This window comes from Homarus americanus, unplaced genomic scaffold, assembly GCF_018991925.1.
Source record: "Homarus americanus isolate GMGI-L3 unplaced genomic scaffold, GMGI_Hamer_2.0 scaffold21314, whole genome shotgun sequence".
In the NCBI taxonomy this organism is placed as follows: Eukaryota; Metazoa; Arthropoda; class Malacostraca; order Decapoda; family Nephropidae; genus Homarus; species Homarus americanus.
In genome coordinates, this window is record NW_024720811.1 from 1,870,867 (window position 1) to 1,896,497 (window position 25,631).

General features: G+C 38.9%; 1 protein-coding gene across 4 annotated transcripts in view; it reads left to right on the forward strand.

Moving 5' to 3' along the window:
- LOC121861213 (phosphatidylinositol 4,5-bisphosphate 5-phosphatase A-like) overlaps positions 1-20,185 on the forward strand; it is a 31,933-nt gene extending 11,748 nt beyond the window's left edge. For 3 of the 4 annotated variants that reach the window (XM_042358842.1, XM_042358843.1, XM_042358841.1), the window contains exons 5-10: positions 2,034-2,209; positions 5,221-5,445; positions 5,615-5,768; positions 6,270-6,407; positions 7,409-7,495; positions 19,478-20,185. In XM_042358842.1, coding sequence (XP_042214776.1) covers positions 2,034-2,209; positions 5,221-5,445; positions 5,615-5,768; positions 6,270-6,407; positions 7,409-7,495; positions 19,478-19,597 — 900 coding nt within the window. In that variant the 3' untranslated portion in view covers positions 19,598-20,185. Of the gene's footprint in view, positions 1-2,033; positions 2,210-5,220; positions 5,446-5,614; positions 5,769-6,269; positions 6,408-7,408; positions 7,496-11,016; positions 11,284-19,477 lie in introns of those variants that run through there. The other variant, XM_042358844.1, reaches the window with a different exon arrangement.
- Positions 20,186-25,631: the final 5,446 nt, after the last annotated feature.

Genomic DNA, 25,631 nt, shown 5'->3' on the forward strand with positions numbered 1-25,631 from the left:
AAAATACACATTAATTGGACTATATTTATTTTCGTTTGTGGTATCTTTTGGCTAAAATATTCGAGTTAGTTCTGTATGTGTAAATCTGCTTATTATTGCTGTAATTGTGGACAGATAAGGAGATAATTAGCCATTGTATGTTCACAGTATGTAGTAAAGTTGTCAAAGGAATTGGATTATGACAGATTGTTGATCCTTGTTTGCAATAGATACTTTGAATTCTCTCTTTGTTAACATCAAACTGTGCACTGTTAATTAATTGCATGTTTATGGTTAAGCACTAATTGTGGGAACTAATTTATACATTAGGTGACAGAACACTGATGTCAGTTAATATACATAATTGATGGGGACAGAAGGGTGGTAGAACAGTATAGTGCTTGTGACGTGTGGTGTAATGTACTACCACTGGATGATGAGGGCTGTACAATAAATATACTGACTAGGAAGCTGATAATTGGTGGAAATGATCAGTCAAAATTGAAAGATAATTAAACAATGGAGTTGGAAGGGGATCTATACAACAATGATGTTAGCATGGATAAATAACTTTAAAGGTCTATTTTCTTCGTTTATAAAACCTATCCATACTAATGTGTTTGGGGGTAAGTGTTGACTTTACACCTTGGCTGACCACCGATTAATTGCCTGGTTTGTGTGTTTTGGGAGGCGGGGGAGGGAGGGGCCCAGCAAAGGTGTCGGTTAGGAATTCCGAGACCACCGGTCTGTGTGGCTCATAAGTGGCGTGGAATGTACACGCACTACAATAAGTATCTTCAAAATATTTTGCCAGACAAAATGATACAATGGATGAAGGATTTTGAGAACCCTACTGAGATAACATGAGTCACCTTGCAGGTACGTTCTCTACCGAGTGAGTGTACAGGAGTATCCTCTATCAAAATATTTAAATTTCATTACAATCTAATGTCTCTAAATTGCTAAGGTTATGATTATTTTCATGATTAATAATCATCATGACAAGATTGTTATTATCTGATTGTGGCAACATAATCCTGAATTCGTAAACTTCAGTTTGTAACAATTAGTTCAAGAGACATAAAGTTATTTTTCCAAAGTTTTAACCATGTTTTTGGGTGTTATTCTTATTTGGTGTTTATGAAGTTATGTCCTCCATAGTCTCATATACAGGAGGAGATATTGACAGTACACTCATTTGTGCGACAACGCGAATTGGTTGTAATGCGATTGGTGAATAGGGGAACGTTGTTTGTAAAACGCGAACTTTTGCATACGAATGTTGGCTATAGCGCGATTCCATCCTCAACATTTTAAGTGTAGCGTGGCGCGGTTATGCAATGTTTACAGTTCACATTCGACATCACGGGTTCAATTGATTCGTGTCTTTTGTTTGTGAAGTGTTTTTTGAGAGGTACTCTGTAAATTTTGTTCTTTATTTGTAAATTTAGCTATTACCCATAAATACTGTATGAAAAGAATAGGTAAAAAGAATGTTTCGCAGTGCGGACTAATAACGGTTTACACTAGCGCTCTCTGTTTACATCACGTGATCAGTTGAATCGCGTGGTTTCTGTCGATTGCTCTGTGAAGTGTCCATGATTGTTGCTGTTTTCTCCAATTTTGTTGTGTTTGCCATGAATATGGAAAGACAAAGTAAGAAGAATATTTCCAAGAAGCGTTCTGGTGATCGAATTGCCGGTGGTGAACGTAAAGGAAAGGCTATAACACTATTGCTGGAACAAGCTTTAGTGCTAGCAAATCTGTGAGATCACTACCAAAGTAATCTGCACCTAACCCTATTTTCTCCGTAAGCCCTGGTATTTTTATTGCGCAATTTTCTATAGCGTGAGGTTTGACAAGAACGCAACTATCGCGTTGTAGCAGAAATGGCTGTATAGGTTATAGTTGTCCTCTGGCCTAGACTCATTGCTCCTAAGTCCAACCACAGTATGGGCAAAGGATCCATATTTAATGTCTTTGTTAACACATTTCTAATAAATTATATAGAAATATTTCCCAGTCATAGCCATTATCCTTTTTGTTGGTCTCAGGGCAACAAGGGAGCCGCCAGCATCAGGTTGTCGCTGTACGGAACATCCATATGCATCGTTAACTGCCACCTGGCTGCCCACGACACAGGGTACAGGGAGCGGGTGGAGAACTTCAATGCCATCGTCGACTCTACCCGATTCCCGATCCCAGAGACGAGTAACATCCTCTTCCACGAGTAAGTATTTTTGATCAGCTAGTTGATTTATGTGAGGAGGATTATACTGTACACTGTTAAGAGATCTGTTTTTTTAAGATATTGTGAAGGAATTTTGTAAAATGTGATAAATGTTATATATCTTATCATAAATTTGTAGTCATTCATTGATTTGTTAAACCAAGTGAATTGATTTATCGGGGAATTACCTGTTTACTAAATACAGTGGTCCCTCGGTTAACAAGCACTATCCGTTCCAGCAGGTTGCTCGTTAACCGAAAATCTCGTTAACCGAAACCATTGCTTCAATGGGTTTTTGGGTAATTGGTTCCAGCTCACCGAAAATTGCCTAAATTCAACAAAAAAGGTAGAAAAGTTCACTTACTTTGTGGTGTGTATGTAGAAGGCTCCTGGATGATGATGATGATGTGAATTTGAAGTGGGAGGTGGAGGAGGAGAAGGGAGAAGAGAAGGAAGTGGAGGTGGAGGAGAAGCATTTTACTGCTTCTTGGAAGGTGAGTCACCTTCCAGGAAAATGTCAGGAACCTCTGGACTGACAGATTCTCCACCATGAACATCCTCTCTCCTTCTTGAAGTGGAAGGCTGAGGGATAGCATCTTGTTCCCTCTGCCTTTTACTGAAGAAAGTGTCAATTGTGGTTTGTGGGGCATCTCTCCTCCTCACCATTAACTTACGTTTAAAGAAGGAGACCACTGAGTCCTCAACATGACACAAAGTTAGTTCAGTTTTTTCCACTTCTGGGTGCTTTGAAGCCAGTTCCCTGAACTTCTCCCAGTGGTAAATCACATCTTTCAACTGTTTAGCTGACATATGGTCATCACTTTCAATTTCCTCCTCACCACTGTCAGCCTCGACCTGTAACATCTCATCCAGTTGCTTCAAGTCATCAGGAGTAAGTTCCTCCTCATGAGACATCAGTTCTTCCACATCCACCTCCTCCACTTCAAGGCCCAATGACTGACCAATGGACACAATCTCCTGGTCTAACTCTGTTTCTTCCTCAAATCCCTCAAAATCATGGACTACTGATGGCCACAATGCTTTCCATGAAGAATTGAGGGATCTAGTGGAGACTTCTTGCCATGATGCCACAATCAATTTTACAGCCTCCAGGATGTTGAATTGTGTCTTCCAGAACTGTTTCAGTGTTAGTTCAGGATCATTGGAAGTTGCCTGATGACACCTCCTAAACATTTTTTTCATGTACAACTTCTTGAAGTTGCTGATCACATTCTGGTCCATTGGCTGTATGATTGATGTAGTGTTGGGAGGCAAAAACAACACTTTCACAAAGTCAAATTGATACTCCAAATTTCTGGCAAGTTCAGGGTCAGGACCAGGAGCACTATCCATGAGGAGAAGAGCCTTTAAAGGGAGTTTATTGGTGGTTAGGTAGCTCTTGACAGAAGGGCAAAACACATCAACAGCCCATTCATTAAAGAGCTGTCTTGTCACCCATGCCTTACGGTTGGACTTCCAATAAACACCAAGCTTTGTTCTTACCACTTTCTGTTGCTTGAACACCCTGCTGTTTTCAGAGTGGTAGACAAGCATAGACTTCAGTAGGAAATCCCCTGAAGCATTGGCATCAAGCAATAGAGCGAGACGGTCTTTCATGGGTTTATGCCCAGGCAAAGAGGCTTCATCTCTGGTGATGAATGTTCTTTTGGGCATTTTTTTCCAGAACAGCCCAGTTTCGTCCACATTGAACACTTGTTGTGGAAGATAATTTTCTTCCTCCATCAGTTCTTTAAATTCATCTAAAAACTTTGCTGCCCCTTCCTTATCAGCACTAGCAGCTTCACCATGCCTAACAACACTGAAAATGTCACTTCTTTTCTTAAATTTTTCGAACCAGCCTTTGCTGGCCCGAAAATCTTCAAATTCTGTGCCTGAAGAACCAGGTTGATCTGTCTTTAAATGTTCGTAAATCTCCCTGGCTCTTTCACACATGAAATCAGTAGAAACTGAATCACCTTTCATCTGTTTTTCCCTAATCCAGATGATAAGTAACCTCTCAGTTTCTGCAATTAGGGATCTACTTTTAAACACTCTTGTAGATTTGTCTCTCACTTTCACTTCTTTAAATTTGTCCTTCTGTGCAAGAATTGTCGACACAGTTGATGTCGACATGCCATATTCTTTGCATAGCGCATTTATTCTAATGCCTTGTTCATGTTTTTTTATAAATTCCTGCTTGGTTTGGATTGAAATCGCTTTTCTTGATCTCTTAGGCCCCATGCTAGATTCAAACAATGTCAACACGTGCTTTTTAAAGTTAAACTAGCTGTAAATAAAGTATATTTTCTTTAAAATGACACTGCACTGCCTTATATATTGTCAATATGTAAAATAAATTTCAAAATGACCAATAATTTGCTTGGAAACACAGAAAAAAAGCGTCTAGTTGAAGAGAGTCTCACGCAAGATGTTACCTCCAGTGAAAACAGAGAGAGACTAACGCTTGTTTGCTGTGTTAAGAGGCTGGATGCCGCGCATTAAACTATTCACTTTACCTTCAATTATGTTCAATAATTGTTAAAATGACTAAAAAATTTAATATTAATCTTTTAAAATTATTGAATAGTATAAACTTCTTGATATTTACTAAAATAGTAAGGAATTTAAGCCCTAGAACCGATTAATGTATTGGCGGACTAATACTACAGCTGGTTGACCGCCCAGTGCAAGCCAAAACTTGATGAGGTCGGCTCGTAAGAAACTCATTAACCGAGGGGTTGCTCGTAAACCGAATTTAAGAATCTTATGGGGGGGTAACTCGTTAACCGAAATCTCGTTAACCGAGGCACTTGATAACCGAGGGACCACTGTAGTGGATATATATGACAAGCATGAGAATATTTTTCTATCGTTTTAACTGTTTTGAAACTTTAGATGGGAATAAATTTGTTTGTTTATTTAGTGTATATAAGAATAGGGTGAATGTGTTGAGGGTCTTGGCTGCTCTTGACTCCAGCCTCCTAGAGACAAGCCTTCTACTCTATCCCCAGCTATGTGTTGTGGCTGGGAGACATGAACTTCCGTTTTGAGTCCCACCTGACGTCAGAGGCCATAGCCAAGCATATTGCCGAGGCTAGCTGGACGGCCCTAGAGGAGGTGGACGAGCTGCGGAAAGCCCAGAAGAGTGGAGACGCATTTTCTATGTTGAAGGAGGGGAAACTCAACTTCCCTCCCACTTATAAATATCTGGAGGGGACATCTACCTATGATTTTAAGTAAGTTTAAGGAAATATATGAAAGATTCTAATAACTCTTGTTATTTTTTCTTCTTCTGAAATGACGAGGATGGTATGTATCAACTCTCAATTATAAAAGGTATTTAAGAGAACATTAGTAGATCCTGAATGTTGTAAGTTAACTACTGTACCATAATACCTCTTTCAGCCGGAGACCAGCCTGGACCGACCGGATCTTGTACCAGGTTCACGTGGACGCCTACGAAAACGTTAAATTAGGGATGGACCAAATATCGTATTCTCCATGCGACTCTTACACCCAGTCTGACCACAAGCCAGTCATGAGTACTTTTAAGATCAAGGTACGTAACGATGGCGATGATGTTGTTGAAATATACCGTGTGGTAATTAGTTGTTCCTCCTGACAAATTGAACCAACAGTAAGGTTTTTTTATTTCACAAAGCTTTTTCACTCATATCCTTTCAGTTCATAATTATATTGAATATTGTTTTTATTATTATTTATCTCACAATGAAGGGATGAAGACTTGATGCCAGACATAAGAAATGTATTGTCAGAACTTGATTGTTGCTGATGACCAAGACTCTACCTTAATGTACAGTAGGTTCAGGTCATTTAGTTCTTTGTTGCATTTTAGAAGGGCTGTAAGTGGTTAGTTTACAATGACATACCCGGTAATTATGTGTTTTACCTGTATACTTTTATTTGTAATGTACCTGTTTGTGATAGGTACATCTTACTAGTAGTTAGAGTCATCTGTCTATATGGTATTACTGTATATGTTTTAAGTGATTATTGATTTGCATGTACACTATTTATATTTTCTCCCTCTTGTCCACAGGTGTTTGCTGACCATGAAGAGCGTTGTGTGCACTTCCAGCCTGTGGGAACTTGGGTAGTGGGAGAGGGAGGTCCTGTGAAGTTTACTCTTGATTCTGATGTTGTTACCTCACCCTGGGATTATATCGCTCTCTATAAGGTGCCAATACTGTACTTAATTTTCTGTCATGAAAGTATAATATTAAGGCTCATTATATATATATATATATATATATATATATATATATATATATATATATATATATATATATATATATATATATATATATATATATATATATATATATATATATATATATATATATATATATATATATATATATATATATATATATATATATATATATATATATATATATATATATATATATATATATATATATATATATATATATATATATATATATATATATATATATATATATATATATATATATATATATGCGCAAGTAAATCACTGTAGGTACGCGTGATCTAGGTATATGCTGATAACCACAAGGAAAGAAGAAAACACGAAGTTCCCAAGCGCTTTCGTGTAATTCACATCTTTAGGGGTGAGTACAGACTAAAGAGAAATACAAAACAAGGTGTATATATACAGAGGAGGGTGAGACCAGGTCCACAATGGTCAGGTATTAGGTAATGACCCTACTAATCTTTAAATAGCACGGCAACGGTCGGTAGTCAGGTCAGAGGGTAAAGTGACCCAACCTTCTCACCTGGTTACAAATCTTCTTAATTACAAAATTGTCCAGTTTGTACATGCCATTACTCAAATTCATTAAACATACCGAAGCATTCAACATGAATTTGAGTACAGTACAGTGAAAAATTACCCCTTGTATGTGTAATTTCTAGATGCCTCCATATTTTGTGTGGAAGTGGGGATATCTAGCTCTTTCCTTGCTCCTAGTGGTGGGGCTCTCCCTTACACCACCTTCTATGATATGATTGTGTAGAACTTTATCATTGGAGCTGACAAAACCTTAGAGGGATCAGTTTTGTTTACAAGATGTACAGTATTTGACGACTGATTTATTTTGCATTCTGTGGCATAATGTTAAACAGACCAACCATCCGAACAAGTGATGAAATGATGGATAAATTTGTGTGGGTTAATTATGCCGCACTGTTCCTCAGGTGGACTTCACATCAATGCATCAGTACATCACCTACACCTACATTCCTCAGCCTCCTGTTGGCAATACCACACAGCGGACTTTTCAGGTGAGTCCCGTTTACCTCGGTTTAACCTAAGGTGCCTCCTATTGTCTATTGAAAAGGATATCTCATGATCGATACAGTATACAGTACAGTAAGTTCTCACTTAACGTCAGGGTTGCATTCCCGAAAACGCGACGTTATACGAAACGACGTTAAGCGGATCAATTTTCCCCATAAGAAATAGATAAAATACTGGAGTTTCGTTCGTGAGCCTTCCTTTACCCCATGAAATACATTACATACACATAAATTCAAAGCTCCTTGTGTGATGCCTGGTGAGGTGCTTGTATGCATTACTATAAAGTCACATTCACTGACATTTATAAGAGAAAAACTTAAAACTCCTTTACATGACAGATAAATAAATAACACTAGGTAACCTTGGCTGGCCAGCTGTCACAATACATCACCTCCACACTTCCGACAAGATTGAAGGCTGTTTAGGCTTGCAGTTTTTATCATATAAAATGGCACAGACTAAAGTTAGCAGAATATAAATTTGTAAGACAGCAAATAATATGAATATACTGTATAGACGTCATATATTTTGCACAAGAGAAATTTTTTTAGTCCCTTAAATATATTTAAGTACTGTACATGTTTTTTAACTTATTTTTTGGTAGATATAGTAACTTTCTCATTAATTATTACTCATTTACATGCACACACCATCCTAAATACATATTGTGAAAAAGATAAATGAAACATTTGTCCTAAGGGAGAGAGTGATGCGCCATAAAAAGTAGCCCATGACGACGTAAACGACGTTGCACCGAATCACCGTCCCGGGACCTTAAACAAATTTTTGGTCTCTTATAGTTTAGCGACGTAGTATCGAAACAACGTTAAGCGAGGACCTACTGTACTACTAAAAAAAACATTCCATTTTATTTTCACAGCATTATTTATTTTCCAGTGTTTGTTGGTGAAATATTAACAACCATTTTCAATTATGTTTTTGCAGGATTTAGATACTGTATTTTAACAAATTTGTCTGTGGAATATTAATTATAACACTAGTTGACAAGGGTTCAGTAACATAGATCAGATATCCTGCACTTTATTAATTTTGGGGCGCTGCTTTCAAATATGGCAATAAAATATGTCAGTCACGTAACATTTTTATGATATATGTAGTGTAGGAATATAAGATACGTAATGTGTTGGTAGGGATATATTAAATGTATGGTTAGCAATACTGAACAGGAGAATGGAGAGAATACAACGCCGATGCTGTGTTAATTCACCAAATTGAGCCTCCAAATGTATCTTCGGCAGTAAGGCCCGTCCCTCAAGGAGAAGGCCTCCCCATGCCTACACCACCGACTAATTTGGAAGAGCTCTCAACTTCGGATCAGGAAATTGAGAAAGAAATCCCAGAATCTTCCCATGGTCCTCCTGTCATTGACCAGACTTCCAATGAACCACATCTTATTGAACAAAGTGAACTTAATGATCTTGTACGTGATCTCCGTCTGTCAAGACAGCAGGCGGAACTTTTAGCATCAAGACTGCAGGAATGGAACTTGCTAGCGAAACAGACAAGAATTTCTGTTTTTAGAAAAAGAAATATTACATTATCTTCATTGTACAGTCTGCAGGATTCCCTCTGTGTGTGTACTGATGTAGATGGACTGATGTCAGAGTTGGGAGAAAAACATGACCCAAAGGAATGGCGGCTTTTATAGATTCCTCCAAGTTTAGTTTGAAAGCAGTAGTGTTGTATAATGGGAACCAGAAGCACATTCTGTAGGTTTGAAGGAAACGTATGATAGTATGGAGAAAATATTGACCGCTATTAAATACAATGAATATAGATGCCAGGTCTGCAGCGATTTGAAGGGTATAGCCCTTCTACTCGGCCTTCAAGGAGGGTTTACGAAATATTGCTGTTTTTTGTGTTTATGGGACAGCAGAGCAACAGAAAAACACAACCACACAAAGGACTGGCCAAAGAGAGAAGAGTTTGTTCCAGGAATAAGCAACGTTAAATATACTCCCTTGGTAGACCCAAACGATGTACTCCTGTACCTCCTTTACACATCAAGCTGAGACTAATGAAGAATTGTGTGAAGGCTATGGACAAACAAGGTGATGGGTTCGTGTACTTGAGGGGAAAATTCTCACAGCTCAGTGATGCTAAAGTCAAAGAGGGTATCTTTGTTGGCCCACAGATAAGAAAGTTACTTCGTGATAACGACTTTGAAAACAAACAATGAAAATGAGCTAGCTGCATGGAAATACTTCACATCTGTAGTCAAGGGGTTTCTTGGACACAAGGAGGAAGAAAACTATTGCCAACTTGTAGAGGAATTCTTATAAAACTACAACAACTTAGGATGCAGGATGTCCCTGAAAGTCTACATCCTACACTCGCACTTGGACTTTTTTCCTGAGAATCTGGGGGCGGTTAGTGATGAACAGGGAGAGCGATTTCATCAGGATATTAGACCTATGGAGGAAAGGTACCAGGGTAGATGGGATCCTGCCATGATGGGGGACTACAGTGATATCCCTGTTAGCCGGAACAATTGGTGCAGAGCACTTCCGGGAATGAGAGATTCCCATTACATCATCTCTCGAACCCTGAAAAATATCCCTTATCCCCGTAATTTTCAGGGTAACGGAAAACTTTTCTAGGAATTTACAGAAAATGCACCTGATTTTCATCTCTCAACCCCGAAAAAACTCCGGGTCTCAGAATTTTCTGGAAAATGTGCCCCTCGGAAAAGCTTTCCCAAAGCCGAAATTTTTTTTAAAATTCCGGCTTTGGGAACGATTTCCTGAGAAAATTTCAATTCCGGCTATCAGAGAGTTCCGGGTTTGGGGGATTCCGGCTAACGGTGATATTAATGCTGGTTTTTACAATCAGGAGGACAATGCAACACATAAAAGGATGAAATAAAATAAAAAATGCCCATACAGTGGCTAATTTAATACTTGTTGTGTCTTTTTATGATTGTTTTCTTTCTGAATTGATTTTTAGTATAATGACGTGGAAAAGGGTAACAGGAATAACAGGAAAAATTGTATTTTCAGTTTTTTATTTGTAAGATTTAATATTTTGTAAAACAAATAAACTAAATGTGCCAGAGAATTTTGATTGCCAAATTTGAAATCAGCTCCTCAAGGTTACCAAAAGGAAGCTGCTCTCAACCATGTTACGGATTTTTTTTAAAATTTGTTGCCTAGTGTATCGGTATTATTTTGATCAGATTTGTCTTACCTAATGCATTTTACTCTTTAACTGGTATATTTTTAAAACTGTGAGTCAATGATATGTGATTATACGAATAGTTTAGTCATTTTTTAATGTTAAACCTTAAATATGGTGTTTTAGTGTTGGATGGTCTTAGTACACATTATTAGTGGGTAGGAAGTTCAGTTCTTTATAACTTGACTCCTGCACCTTGCTGATCTGTGTTGTATAAGGTGATGATAGGAGTCAGGGATCAATATCGGTCTACATGAAGGAAGGTCTTGTTGATCAAAGTGTTTTGTTTATTTACGTTTCCATTACATAGCAAGGCGGACATACATGGCGGCATGTAGAGAAAGGAAACGTCCGTCAGCGGCAGGTAAGGTGAAGACACTGAAATCTTAACCTGCCACTTAATCTCACTAGGCTGTGTTGCTATTAGCCCCAAGGAATAAGTCTCGTAACTGCAGCTTTACCGCTGATTAGATTGGGCTGTCTCAGGATGGGTGTACATTAGTGAGTGCTGTGTGAGGTGTGTTCATGACTTGTTAGATATTTTGTGTAGATTTTAATTTTCGTTTTCTGAAAATTTAACCAAATGTGAATGTTTAGTACAAAGGCATTCATACAGCTGTGCTTATGTCTGTCTGTCCTTTCAAATTTCATGTGCACAGATCTGCTAAAATGTACAATTGCACACTTTACTTTCTGGTATTTTATTCACAATCACTTAGTAATATCAATCAATCAAAGTACCATACCGTCCTCATATCTGGGGGTTGACGACCACAGACCTCCACTCTTAAATGTTTTGGGGCTGTTTTTACCAATTCTCCGAGAAATAATTCAAATGAAAGTAAAGATGTGATGTAGTGTATTTCATCCAAACCCCAAAGTGGTTAAGTATTACTTGAGCAACAGGAGGTATACCGTCTGGTGGGGACATCTTACACAAATCAAACCAGTCAACACAGTGATGTGGGAGGTGGGTGCATGGACCTTCTTTAAACTCACTTGGATATCAACATTTAATAGCAGCAGGATATTTTTTTTTTTAATGTAGTGAAAACTATTTGTTAAAAATCTGTAATTTTTTCATTTCGCTGTACTACATGAGAACTGTCAGACCTCTACAAACACAAATGGTAGATGAAACTGCTGTACAATGATGGGTTGTAGATCACACTTTTACCAACAGTTTGTAGGTCAAGTTAAGTGGAAATATAATTATGTGAAAGCAACAGTGATGAGGGCAGCAGGTACATCCCTCCTTCTCTCCCTCTTCTCACTAGTCCAAATATGTCGTCCAGGGATAAAATCTCAGCAGTCAAGTATTAATAAATTTAGCCGATGGCTGTTATTAGAACACTGCTGTACAGTACAGTATTGGGTATTTTTCACATTGTTATGTGAATATCAATACTTTTCCATAGAATATGAATAAAAATGCAAATACAGGTACATGTACTTGTACTTTAATTTGACATGGCAATATATTTGAATGCAAATAAGAAATTTTTTTAATGCTATCCTGTATTTGAATGCATTCTAATACATACAGTGTACCCCATCCCTGGAGAGAATGGGATGTAGATATAATCAGAGGTGGATGGTAGGAGGGAGAAGGGAAGACCAAGAAGAAGATTGAAGGATGCACTAGGAGTGAGTGGGACAGACATCCTGGAAGCTACAGATTACTTAAATGATAGGAGAGTGTGTGGCATCAAGTACTGTACAGTGGTTTATGTGTTGCTGCAGTTAGAATGTTTGGGTGACAGAAAGTAGAGTTGTGTGTCAGTCACTTTTGGCTCCCAACACTAGAACTGTCAAGGTCCTGGAAGATATGTGTGTGAGGAGGGGGGGGTGATATGCTTTGGTAGAGGACAATCCTATTCGACATCATGGCTGTAAAGAGCAGCATTGAGTATTCTGGCAATCCTTAAAACTTGTAGTGGCTTAGAGCATCTGTTCCTCCCTAACGACATGGGAACAGAAAATAATTGATAGATAGAAATGGTGCACTATATCTTATAAGACTGTGACACATACTGTTTGATATATGAGTCAGCCTTAACATTAACCAAAGTATTTAGTAATGTTTTACGGTGTGTAGTGTACCTTGGAGATGTCTGCTATTAACAGTTGACATGTCCTGAGATTTATGTGTTGCTGCAATCATCCCAGTAACACAGGTGAATGTGCAGTGGTGTGTTAACTTTATTATTGTAGGAAATAAGTTACTGTACATGATAAGCTACTTATTAGATATGTATACAGTGATATCCCCGTTAGCCGGAACAATTGGTGCAGAGCACTTCTGGGGATGAGAGATTTCTGGGTAACCAGACGACTTTCTCAAACCTGGAAAAACCCCTCATCCCCGGAAATATTTCCGGTTAATGGAAAAACTTTCCGAGTGTCTAAGCTATATCTTGCACAGACATACACTAGCCCACATCCTCTTAATGTTTCTGTGTGCTGGGGAGTTTTCCAAGAGTCTAAACTAAAAATCTATATCACATGGTCGTGAATGAAGCTGTGTGTTACAGCAAGGACGTATTTTCCACTCCCTTGGAGCTGTGGGGGATTAGTGGATCTCATGTAACTGACCTGACCTGACACAATGTCAGGTAGAGGTAGGGTGGGGTATTGGTGGTCTCATATTACTGACCTGATACAGTATCAGGTCACCCACTGTTGGGTGGGTGATTAGTAGGTCTCAGGATCTGAAAATGTCTTGAATAAACATGAAAGCTAAAATACAGTATTTTTTATACTTTCATTTATCACATTGTATCCCTTCAACATTACGTTACATAAGATTTTAAAATGTGGAGTGAGAAAGGTGAAAGCTGTGGGTGATTAGAGAGATGGAGTGGAAAGAAGTGATAACAGGCACCAGTGTTGCCAAGCTCCTCAAGAGCTGATCTTTTAATTCACCTCCACCTAGTTAACCACGCATAAATTTGTCATATAATATGGTGGTGTCTGGGTGTGATGTGGTATTAATTAACAATAAACAATATTGCATCGTCAATGACAGTCGTTTGAAGAATAGTAGCGTACTACAATTGTCACTACTATTAATCAAACTACTGTACTGTCATTAACAATACAATATTGTTTATTATTCATTAAATAATATCCCAACACCACATCATACATACTGTACAGTCTTTAGTGTGAGACACTGTGAGTCGGAGGGAGGCAGGGTGCTGGCAGGGAGGCAAGGTGCTGGCAGGTGGGAGGCAGGGGGAGGCAAGGTGCTGGCAGGGAGGCAAGGTGCTGGCAGGTGGGAGGCAGGGGGAGGCAAGGTGCTGGCAGGTGGGAGGCAGGGGGGAAGGCAAGGTGCTGGCAGGTGGGAGGCAGGGGAGGCAAGGTGCTGGCAGGGAGGCAAGGTGCTGGCAGGGGGAGGCAAGGCTGGCAGGGAGGCAAGGTGCTGGCAAGTGGGAGGCAAGGTGCTGGCAGGAGGCAGGGGAGGCAAGTGCTGGCAGGTGGGGAGGCAAGGTGCTGGCAGGGAGGCAGGGGGAGGCAAGGTGCTGGCAGGGAGGCAGGGGGAGGCAAGGTGCTGGCAGGGAGGCAGGGGGAGGCGATACACACACCAACACACACTCTAACATTTATTGTTATATATTCTCGTATGATCAGCCTGGTTGATATAAAATATTAAACACGTTAGAAAAAATACAATGTATAATTATTAATGTGACATCAAAATTACATGACAAGTCGAATAATAAGGCAATATTTTCACCCAGACTTCTCTACTGGGAGGAGGGTAGGTGGCAGGTAAGCTTAGCCTTTGCCAATTTTTTTTTTTAATCATTACAGTACCGATACATTATAAAACGTATTGTACTGTATTATATATGAAGGATACAGGTATTAATAAGCGCAGATTATTACAGTAAACATATCTTTATTAGTAAATAAAACACGAAGTAAAACTTTTTACAATGGTAATGGCAGGCCTGAGGAGATGACGAGGAACCTTTTGGAGGGTGTGCGGTCAGTTTTTCCCCTCCCTCCCTCCTTCATTACTCCTTACTTTTATCCTCTTCGCCACTGATCGGTTTGTTAGCTGCCCGGGTGATCGGTCACGTCTCTGTCACGCACTGTTGGCAAATACTGGGCACCGGCTCCTGAATGTATCTGAACCTGCTCCAGTGTTGGTCAAGTCTTGTCTTGAAAGAGCTCACACTCTGTGCCATCACAATACTCTATGGTAGATTGTTCCAAGAGTTTACAACCCTCACTCCGAAAAAGTTTGCCCTCACAGTTTTTTGGACTTGCAGCTTCTTCAATCTTGAGCTGTGACCCCTTGTGGGGCGAGCGTCCGCCAGCTCCAAGTAAGGACGCTCAACTGAATAGTGCCTCCTGAGATGCTTATACACCTGAACTAGGTCCCCCCTTGCCCATCTGTAGTATAAGCTAGGCAAGTTCAGGCGCTCCAATCTCTCAGGGTAGCTGAGGTGCCGAAGTGCAGGCACCAGTCTGGTGGCCCTCCTTTGAACATTTTCCACCAACTGACAGTCCCTAGCATATCTTGGGGACCAGATGGGGTGACAGTACTCCAGATGGGGAAGCACTTCACTCCTGAAGATCGTTACGAGGGACGGACCGTCTAGATATCTGAACGACCTTCTTATAAGACCCAATAATTTATTTGCCTGATTTACCTTCTTCTCGCAATGGCCCGAGAACTTCAGCTCATTGTCAACATACACACCTAGGTCCTTCTCTCATACAGTCTCAACTAGTGCAGTTTGTTCATCCTGTTGGGACATATGATACGCCTCCTTACCGTTGGTACGCCCCAGGTGCAGCCTCTTACACTTCGTGACATTGAATCTCAGCAGCCATTTCTTCGACCATTCCTGGAGCCCACAGAGGTCCTTCTGCAGTTCTTCACAGTCCGCTTGGTTCTTAATTTCCCGAAATAATTTGGCGTCATTGGCAAACATTTGTATGGAGGAGTGTACGACGTCAGGCATGTCATTTATGAAACAAACAAACAACAGCGGGCCCAATACACTGCCCTGTGGTACCCCACTTGTGACAGGTACAGATGACGATTTCGTGCCATTAATCACCACACACTGCTTGCGGTCATGTAGAAAGTCTTCTGTCCACGCTAGGACATTTCCCCGAATTCCGTACCCTTCCAGTTTGATTTTCAGCCTTTCGTGGGGTACACTGTCGAAAGCCTTGGCAAAATCTAGGTAAATATTGTCTATATTACCACCCCATTCCAGAATATGGGTCCTTACTTAATTTTAAATGAAAGAAAACAATATATATTTTGTATAACGAACATCCTCATAAATTACCGACTCATGAATTATAGGAATAGAATATGAATTATACAGTACAGTATTAAGATACTGTACAAAACTAGATTTGGGTGTGTAGACTGGGGGAGGTGATGGTGGTAGAGGGAGGACAAGTGGACAACTTGCTGTACTGTATTAAGGTTCATTTTGGTTCTGTTGATGCCTTAACACAGCTTAAACGCTGTGTTGTAGGTTGATTTTGTCCTATGTACAGAAATTGTACAGTACTGCCCAACAAACTGGACAGGAGCGAGCAACAGATGAACCTTGTAGGGGGACTGGTGACAAAGAATAGCACGGAGGCTAGTCGGGGGGGGGGGGTTATATACAAGTTGCATCAGCCAATTACAGATGTCCCATGAGGTCACATGACAGCAATAGCCAATCATTGCGCGCGAGCCAACTACCTGAATTACCTCGAGCGTCTCAGCCTCCTGCCACCCACCTACAGAGGACCCGGGACTCGGGAGCAATATTACGTCATTTTTCTATACATGTTATAGTACATACAGTATTTAATATTTTATATTATCAATGATAAAACAAACATACATACACCATAAGTGGCTGATCATACGAGAATATATACAATAATAATAAATGTTGGAGGTGTGTGTATCGCTGTATTGGTATTAATAGCTACTAGGGCCCTTTCTCAAAATTTATAAAATACATTAATGAAAATGAATGGAAATTAGAAGTAATAGATTTATGAATTGCAAAAAGTTGGATGGTCCATCATTATTTTTATTTGTATTCTTTTCATAAATACTGCTTACATACATATATTTTTAAAAAATCCCTGAAATTCTCTTGATTTTATACCGTATTACTCATTAATGAGTCATCCATCATGCCACAAGTTGACTTGTTTAGAATATAAGTAAATAAGGAGTCTGCAGTAGGCCTGTTGGCCTGTGCATGGCAGCTCCTGTCGAGAGTTACTACCACTCTATCAGCTATGAATCTATCTAGCCTCCTTTTAAAACTTTCCAGCATTCCAGCACTTACTACAAAGTTGCTAAGCTTGTTCCACTCATCTACCACCCTATTTGTGAACCAGTTCCTTCCTATCTCCCTCCTAAACCTAAACTTATCCAACTTAAATCCGTTGCTACCAGTCTTATCCTGCTCGGATATTATGAGAACTTTATCTATATCTTCTTTATTGATTCCTTTCACCCACTTAAATACTTCTATCATATCTCCCCGCACTCTTCGTCTTTCTAGGGAATGCAAGTTTAGTTTCTTTAATCTATCTTGATATGGAAGGTTTCTAAGTCTCGGAATCATTTTCGTCATTCTTTGCTGCACCGACTCCAGTGAATTGATATCCATTCTATAATAAGGGCACCAGAACTGAACAGCATAATCGAGGTGCGGCCTGACTAGCGCAAGATATAGTTGCAATATGACCTACGCACTCTTATTACTTACACTTCTAGATATAAAACCTAATACAGTACTCTGTTTGCCTTATTTCGAATATTAGCACACTGTTTTCTAGGCCGTAAGTCCGGGCTTACAAATACCTCTAAGTCTCTTTCACAAGTCGACTTCTCTAGGTTGATGTTGTTAAGGCTGTATACATTGACAGTATTTGTTCTTCCAATATTAAGTACGCTGCACTTACTGATGTTGAATTTCATTTGCCATTTTTCTGACCACTCCTGCAGTTTATTTAAATCCTCCTGTAGTGCATTTCAGGAACTATACACGTATGTGTAGTGATCTCTTGGTGAGGGAAGGGGTGCAGTCGGTATCTCCAACCATATGGACAGGACTGATTCCCGTCAGCTTCCAGTTGCCATTTAGGGATTTTTCCAAAGCAATTGTCCAATAGTATTTTGGATGAAATGAGAGGGTATTAGAGCTTATTCTTATTGTATTAATTTTGTGTACATTAAAGCCTTGACTAACGATGGTTGTAGATGTACATTAGTAAAATTAATGTAAAAAATACTGTATGTATCTTTTAATTAATATTATGTAATGTATGTACAATAGAAGTGATCAATGAATTGGGAGAGAAAAAAGTGAGACTGTACGGGAGGCCAACATATGTACGTATGCACTCGTGAAAACAGTGTCATTTATCTTATGTACACACACACACACACACACACACACTCCACAGACAGACACAACCACACAGACACACACAGTGAATTAATTGTTTGGGGGGGGGGAGGGGGGGGTCGCGGTCACTTTTACCCTCAATAGATTTTTTTTTTAGAGTGCCCCCGAGGGGGCTAGTTTATTGGGCACCCCCTTACATCCTGTGCAAGGTGAAGCGCAGAAGCGTTTACAGCGCCCATCTGGGAAGCATGCAGAGTTTATGCTTGCCTTTATGACTTGTGCATTAATAGACCCTTCTCCTCCGGCTGGGGGGAGGTGGGTAGGTTAACACATACAGTGCTTAGGGATAAAACAGGTTGTGATAATTTATGTGGTTGCAGTTTCAAACATTTGTGACATCACTCATGTATAATAAGTCTCCATATGCCCTGGTTTATTCATTGATCAGTTGTCTAAGTACAGAAGTAGTCCTGTTGAGCTATTATGTATCAATTAATTTTAAAATAGAAATTATAATGTAAAATTTTATAAGACAATGGTTTAGTAGGGCTGTTAATGTGTGTGCTGTGTAAATGTCATGGCATGTCACCTCACCACCTGACTCCTGAACAAACTCTTCATCAACTTCTTCAAATCCTACAATGTGCTTGGCAAGCTAAAAAAAACACACACACACACACACACACACACACACACAAGAATTAAGACAAGAATCATCCAGTGAGGGTCTTGTTGTGTGACTGCATGGAGGTGAATTAAAAGATCAGTGTTGAGGAGCTTATCGCTTGGCAACACTGGTGCATGTTACCACTCCTTTCCACTCCATCTCTCTAATCACCCACACCTTCTGCTTTCTCACTTATACTTATCACAATCTCTCTAAAATACTTTGGGTTTTGTGTTTATTCAAGACATCTTCAGGTCATGAGACTCATTAATCCCTCCCCAAGAAAGGGTGACCTGACATTCCATCAGAAAGTCAGTAATATGAGACCACTAATCCCCCACCCTATCTCCACCTGACATTGAGTCAGGTCTGGTCCCTCCCCAAAATACTTGAGCTTTCATCTTTATTCAAGACATTTTCATAAAATGCTCTCGAATTTCGACCTCGGAAAATTTGTTCCCAAAGTCGGATTTTTTTTTTTATTCCAGCTTTGGGAATGCTTTTCCGAGCAAATTTAAATTCCGGCTATCGGAGAGTTCCGGGTTTGAGGGTTTCTTGCGAATGGGGATATTACTGTAGATACCTTGTCACTGAGGGATTTCAAAAAACACAACAGAATTTATTTATTGCATTGATAATTTTTCTTCTTCACATTTCTATTTATAGTTAAATAATACAGATGTTTTGTATATTTTCTTCTCTTACAGCTCCTATTCAATGATGAGCTTCTGCAGCACCCAGGTATGTATCGTCTTGTTTACTACTCTGGGAAGTACTACTCTTACCTGGGTATGAGTGACCCATTCCCTGTCCTCGCCCAGTCCTAGTGGCTCTGGGGGTCACTCTCGTTTGAGATGACGTTGTCTCGAGCCATGGACCCGAGTCTGGATTCTCGAAGATTCACACGTTTCTCCACCCCCCACTCCCCTCATAGCTGGGGTAGTGGAGAAAATGTCTGGGTAGGGTAGAGTAGAGAGTTTCAGTGCCATACTCACATCATTTACACCCTTCCCCTCCTATATATTCTACTGGATAAATTAAATGTACAAATCTTTGAGAATCTGGGCCCAGTCGTCCATACATTTAGCCTTGTTTGTAGTTAAGACAAAAAGTGTGCTAAGGACTCTGGTTTACTCCCTAATGGTGGATCACAGAGTAGAGTGCGGTATATATTTCTACTTGCACGTGACAAGTATTTTTAAGATGATTCAGTGGGATCAAGACGATTATTACTAACCTGTGGGCCAGTGCTGTTGGGGGTCCTTGTCCAGGCTATAATTCTAATATGTTCCACTCTACTGCACCTAGAGGGTGTCTCTCACTCATCTAGTAATCTGTTCACCATTATCAGGTTACCTACCTGCCATCCTACTCTTGTGTACGGATGTTATTTTTTTAAAGTTATTTGAAGTGGTTAATGTGTTTTATTTTATTTTACCAATTTAAATAATGCTAGAAAAGCATTAGTGTTGGATTTTAGCACAAGTAGATCACCTCATCCCTGCATTACCAATATCAAGTGTAATTGATAAAGTGCACTGTACCTTGTGATGGTGTAGTACTTGTGTCTTTGATGGAGAAGTATTTTTTTTAATTACTCTTCATATATTTTAGTTACCATATCCTGCTGTCAGGACTGTGTGATGTACAGTTTATTAATGCTGTCTGAAATTCTGACCAACCACTCTTTTATGTGACCTAAAACATAATGATCCAGTTAATGTGAAAAGAGTAAGATGATAGCACTTAGGGACAAACAAGACCAACCAGTTTATTATTTGTTAATATAAATCACAATATGTAACAGTAACTGTAATTACAATTTAAATGAAGGGTTTTTCTTAAACTCTTTAGTGGAACGATTTGTATGACCTTAATCTGGTGTTGAGAAAGTTCACTTCCATTATTATTGATTCATATATTTGTGTTATAGTAAACTGGTGAAGAAGTTCATCTTAGGGAGTTGACTGCATGATAATTGGCAGTTAAGAGTGAGAGGTTCTCAATGACACTTGACCTATGGTAGTTTTGAACACCATGAAAAGACAAGAATTTGCAGTGTTTCTTTTATTATTATTCTGATTTATTACTGAGTTTTTGTTAATATTGTACAAATATTAAGAGATTTATTTTACCAAATGTTATTTACTGTGACAAGTCCAGTCACTTATAGAAAGATCTTAGCCCTTGATCTTAAAGGGAAGCATTTAAATACACATTGTTATTCTTTTAATAGTGTAGTACAGTACTGTTAAGGGATCACCGTTGATACAAACTAAATAGGTGGGAGCCAAGGACGACATGTCATTTTACGGCAACACTCACCCGCATGTTTGTCACTCAATAAACCACCATGACAGGTGAGGCTGGGGATAAATTCTGCTGTAATTTGAAGTACAGTAATTGTTAGTAATTTGTTAGCATCATTAAATTTATATAATCCCATGAAAACATAATTTGGCTAAATTAAGTTAGTTTGAAGTGTATGAGGCAAGAATTTTACCATGAAGTACAATATTTTCTCGATTTAACGAACTAATTTGAGCCACCCCTGTTCGTTAAATTGAAATTTCCACTAAATCGACCTTTCCGTTACGTTCGCACGATTTACCGAACTATTTCACTAAAGCGAGTGTGATTCCATTAAATTCCGTACCGAACACGCCTCGCGCCGCTTGGCTTGTGGGGTTTGTTTACATATACTCAGTATGTGTTCTGTCGCCACCACATGTGCTGTTCACTGCTCTTGTAACTCTCCTCCCTCCCTGCCATATTTCACTGGGTTTACTGTTATTATTAGTGTTTTCTGATATAATACTGCTTAACCCATAAAAGGTCACATTATTATACATACATGGTACCCTCCCTGGTCGGGAAATATCAAAATTTTGTTTTATGGCTCAAACACCCCAAAATGACCTAAGAAAACAAGAAATACTAGTAAAGATGGCAACTTGCCTCATTTAAAGTGCTGCATGGCATTTAAATCCTCCCTCCCAGTGCTCTCACAGTACTTCCAGTCAGTCTTGCAGTCATGTATATACCGGTACAAAATTAATTTTTTTTTAACACGCAAAAAAAAAATATGAATATAGCAGCATAGCAAATGAAACTAATAAAAAGATATATGAAATAAACTTAAGGATGTTTTTTATTACAAGCGGCATGCTGCACACTCGAGGCTTGGGGAGGTATTTTCCTTACATTTTTACTAATATTATTCACTTATATTATACAGTACTCAGATTACTATGGCAATATGCAGTGTAGGAGGGAGGAAGAAGTGTGGGAGGCAGTGTGAATTATTTGGGATTATTTGTAAGCGTGAAATTAATGAAAATATGTAATAACTTGATACAACTTATATTTGAAAGACAGAGACTGCGCATTTGTCCCGTCGTGTACAGTATTTACCTCAGACAGGGCCCAGAGACAGAGCCAGCCTTCTCACTAAAAGGAAATGATATAGTAACGAAGACCAGCTGTGACGCAGATTCCCTAGTAATGCTCCCTCCCCCTACAGCAGTGGTCCCCAACCTTTTGTAGACTCTGGGCCACATTTATCATTGTAAATGTAGTGGAGGGCACCAAAACTTTGGATCTACATTCACTATGGTGAAATGGAGTGTATGCAAATGGCGACTGTGTTAAACTTTCATTTGGCTTTCATTTACTGATTTGGCAATATACTGTACAGTATTTTTTAGTTGGTATTAATATTTTTTTTATGCCTCACATTTCCTGGTACTATATACTATATGATTTTAAGAAAACTATGGCCACAGGAGGAAAATACACACACACAAAAAAATTCCTTATTACTCCCTGCTAAAGTAGGGGGTGCATCTTTTATTGTACATTTTATAGCATTACTTATCGTTTTTATACTTTTAATACTTTTGCTGTGGGCTGAAGTAGGTTTTACTGTATCATTTGTCTGAGGTGTCTCGACTTAGCGAACTAGAATACTAAATCGAGCGAAAAATAACGGAAAAAATGCCTTCCGCTAAATCAAGAGTTCGTTATATCGGTTTCCTTAAGGTGATAATTTAGTAACATGGTGATCCCGTTTATATAAATTAAGAAAATGAATTACTAGCTATGTTATATGTTGGTAATGTTCTCGGCACTTGTTGTCATCTATGGATTACTGGACTGAATGACTGAATTTACCCACAATAGGGTTCACATATTGATGAGAGGAAACACTATGTCATAGATAAACCTCATGTACAAGTTACTGGGGAATTGACAGAGTTTGGCAATCAGGTCTTTGTAAAATTGAGCTTCGAACCTTAATTTCACGTATGATAATGACTGTATGAAGGATCAGAAGCATTAACCCCTCATGTTTGGGATCCCCTCTGTGCTGAATAAGATCATCTAGCATTAGTCAAGTAAAATATTAAAAATGGGTTCTCCATAGTGAAGGGGTTAATGTAATCCTTTTTACTTCAATTTTCATAGTTGGATTAATTATTAGTTTTAAATACTGTACTTCCACAATATTTTAAGTGAATTGTCATTGAGTGAGCAGAAGTCATCAGACAAGTCAAGGTTTCTAAGATAATTTTTTATCATTATGACCCTCACTTAACTCTTACGTTGAGGTCGTAATCATTTACGGGATGAACTCAATATTGCTGTGTTTGATGTAAAACCAATGTGCCTAAGAACTACTCAGTCATTCACACCGTTATGGGTTTTAAATAGGGTTTCTTACTGCAGCATCACAGCAATATCTAAAATTTATATTACAGTACAGGTGCTCCTCTACTTACGAACGAGTTACGTTCCTGAGGCTTGTTTGTAAGTCCAACTTTACTCTTGTAGATACCAAACATATTGTAAAAAATGAAAAGATTATGGATATTTAGTACAGCTATACCCTTTAATACAGCCTTAAAACCTGGCTCACTCTTCTTCTCTTAGGTAATGTTTGTTCCATCTGGAATTTTCTTCACAATAATCCAGTCTCATCCACATTAAACACCTGTTCTGGCAGGTAACCCCCCCCCTCAGTGATGATGTTTGTATTTCTGAAAGTTTGTAAGTTGAACGGTCTTAAGTAGAGGAGCACCTGTATATTCGAGATTTAACGCTAGAGGTTGTCGATGATCTCCAGTAGGTCAAAATGTTTGTATTAAAAGTATGTCAAAGTGTTATGAATTAAATGTATGCTGTAATGGAAATTCAGTCAACAGGGATATCAATTGATGAAGAGTAAGTATATATGGTGAATAGACTTTATAAAGACTTTACTTTTGACAAATTTCTAGAGAACAGTATGGGAAAGAGTGATAAAAATAGGAGGGGTGGGGCTTGTATCTGTATTCTAAAATGAGCAGTAATATTTTGCTGATATTCAGGCCATTCAGGGAAATTTTATCAGATGAATCTTCCTTTGTAATCACAGTGAATTCATTGAAAGTATGAGGTCTGAAGAAGCTGGCTAACTGTGTTTCTCACTGTTGCTTATGTCCTGCTAAAATTGTCTAGATCAAATATTTCTGTGTTATCGCCTTATTCTGTAATTCTTTCAATATTCAGTACCTTTCATTCCTGAAACATATTATTTGTGTCCAACACTAATGCATTGTCAAAATCAGATACCTGGTCTCGTGCACAATGTACAGTACTGTACAGGTGCTCCTCTACTTACGAACGAGTTACGTTCTTGAGGCTTGCTTGTAAGTCCAACTTTACTCTTGTAGATACCAAACATATTGTAAAAAATGAAAAGATTATGAATATTTAGTACAGCTATACCCTTTAATACAGCCTTAAAACCTGGCTCACTCTTCTCCTCTTAGGTAATGTTTGTTCTGTCTGGAATTTTCTTCAAAATAATCCAGTCTCATCCTTATTAAACACCTGTTCTGGCAGGTAACCCCTGTCAGTGATGATGTTTGTATCTTGGAAAGTTTGTAAGTTGAACGGTCTTGAGTAGAGGAGCACCTGTACTCACACGAGTTGTGGGTCACCTTACCACCTGCACTGTTGACTCACTTTCAGAAACTTGGCGCATTTAATTTCTGTTCTCTGTTGGTATAACCGTTACCTGCCTCTTCATCAGAATTTGGACCGCTGTACCCACATTCCCAAAATGGTAGATGCATGTTGCTCTCCTCTGATGTGTACTTAGTAGCATAGTTGCATAGTTGGTAGTGTCTTGTGTGTAGACAGTGTTGATTTTGTTCACCGTTTTATTCACTTACTTTTCCCCCTATGTCAACCAGTGTAAGATGACAGTAGGACCAGTTGGATCTTACTTTAGGTTCAGTATCATATCAACATTCAGTGCAAAATTCAGATATCCAAGTTGGTATGTTAATGTAGAACAATGTAGACTTTAACAGATTTATACTAATACTGTACCTGTAGCAGACAATAGTAGTGTTTCGTAGCATTGGGTTTGATGCCTAGATAAGAGTGAATTATGCGTGTGGTGCACCGTGTGGCTACATTTTCAGAACTGTTGCGGGTCGAGGCTTCTACTGTAAAGTCTTACTGCAGGGTTTGTGGTAGGTAAGGGAGGCGGTAGTTCAATTTGATGCTGTTATATTTGGTTTTGAATGTTGAAACTGAAGAGCATTCAGGCTCTCCTGGTAGTCCTTCTTTAAGTAAATTTGTTTGTACTTAAAACAGTTATGCAGGTGAAAAAATCTTCATAAATTTGTTTGGCTGAATGTCTGGCAGCCATCAACCAGGAAGAATGTATGGGTTTGCTATTTCCATTATGATACTTAAAACATCTGTAATAAGAATTAGAAAGTTTTACAAATTCTGTAATAAATACTTCAGAATACTCAGAGCTCTTTAGTTAGTTAGTAAAGAAACAGCAAGGATTTTGTAGTGCGG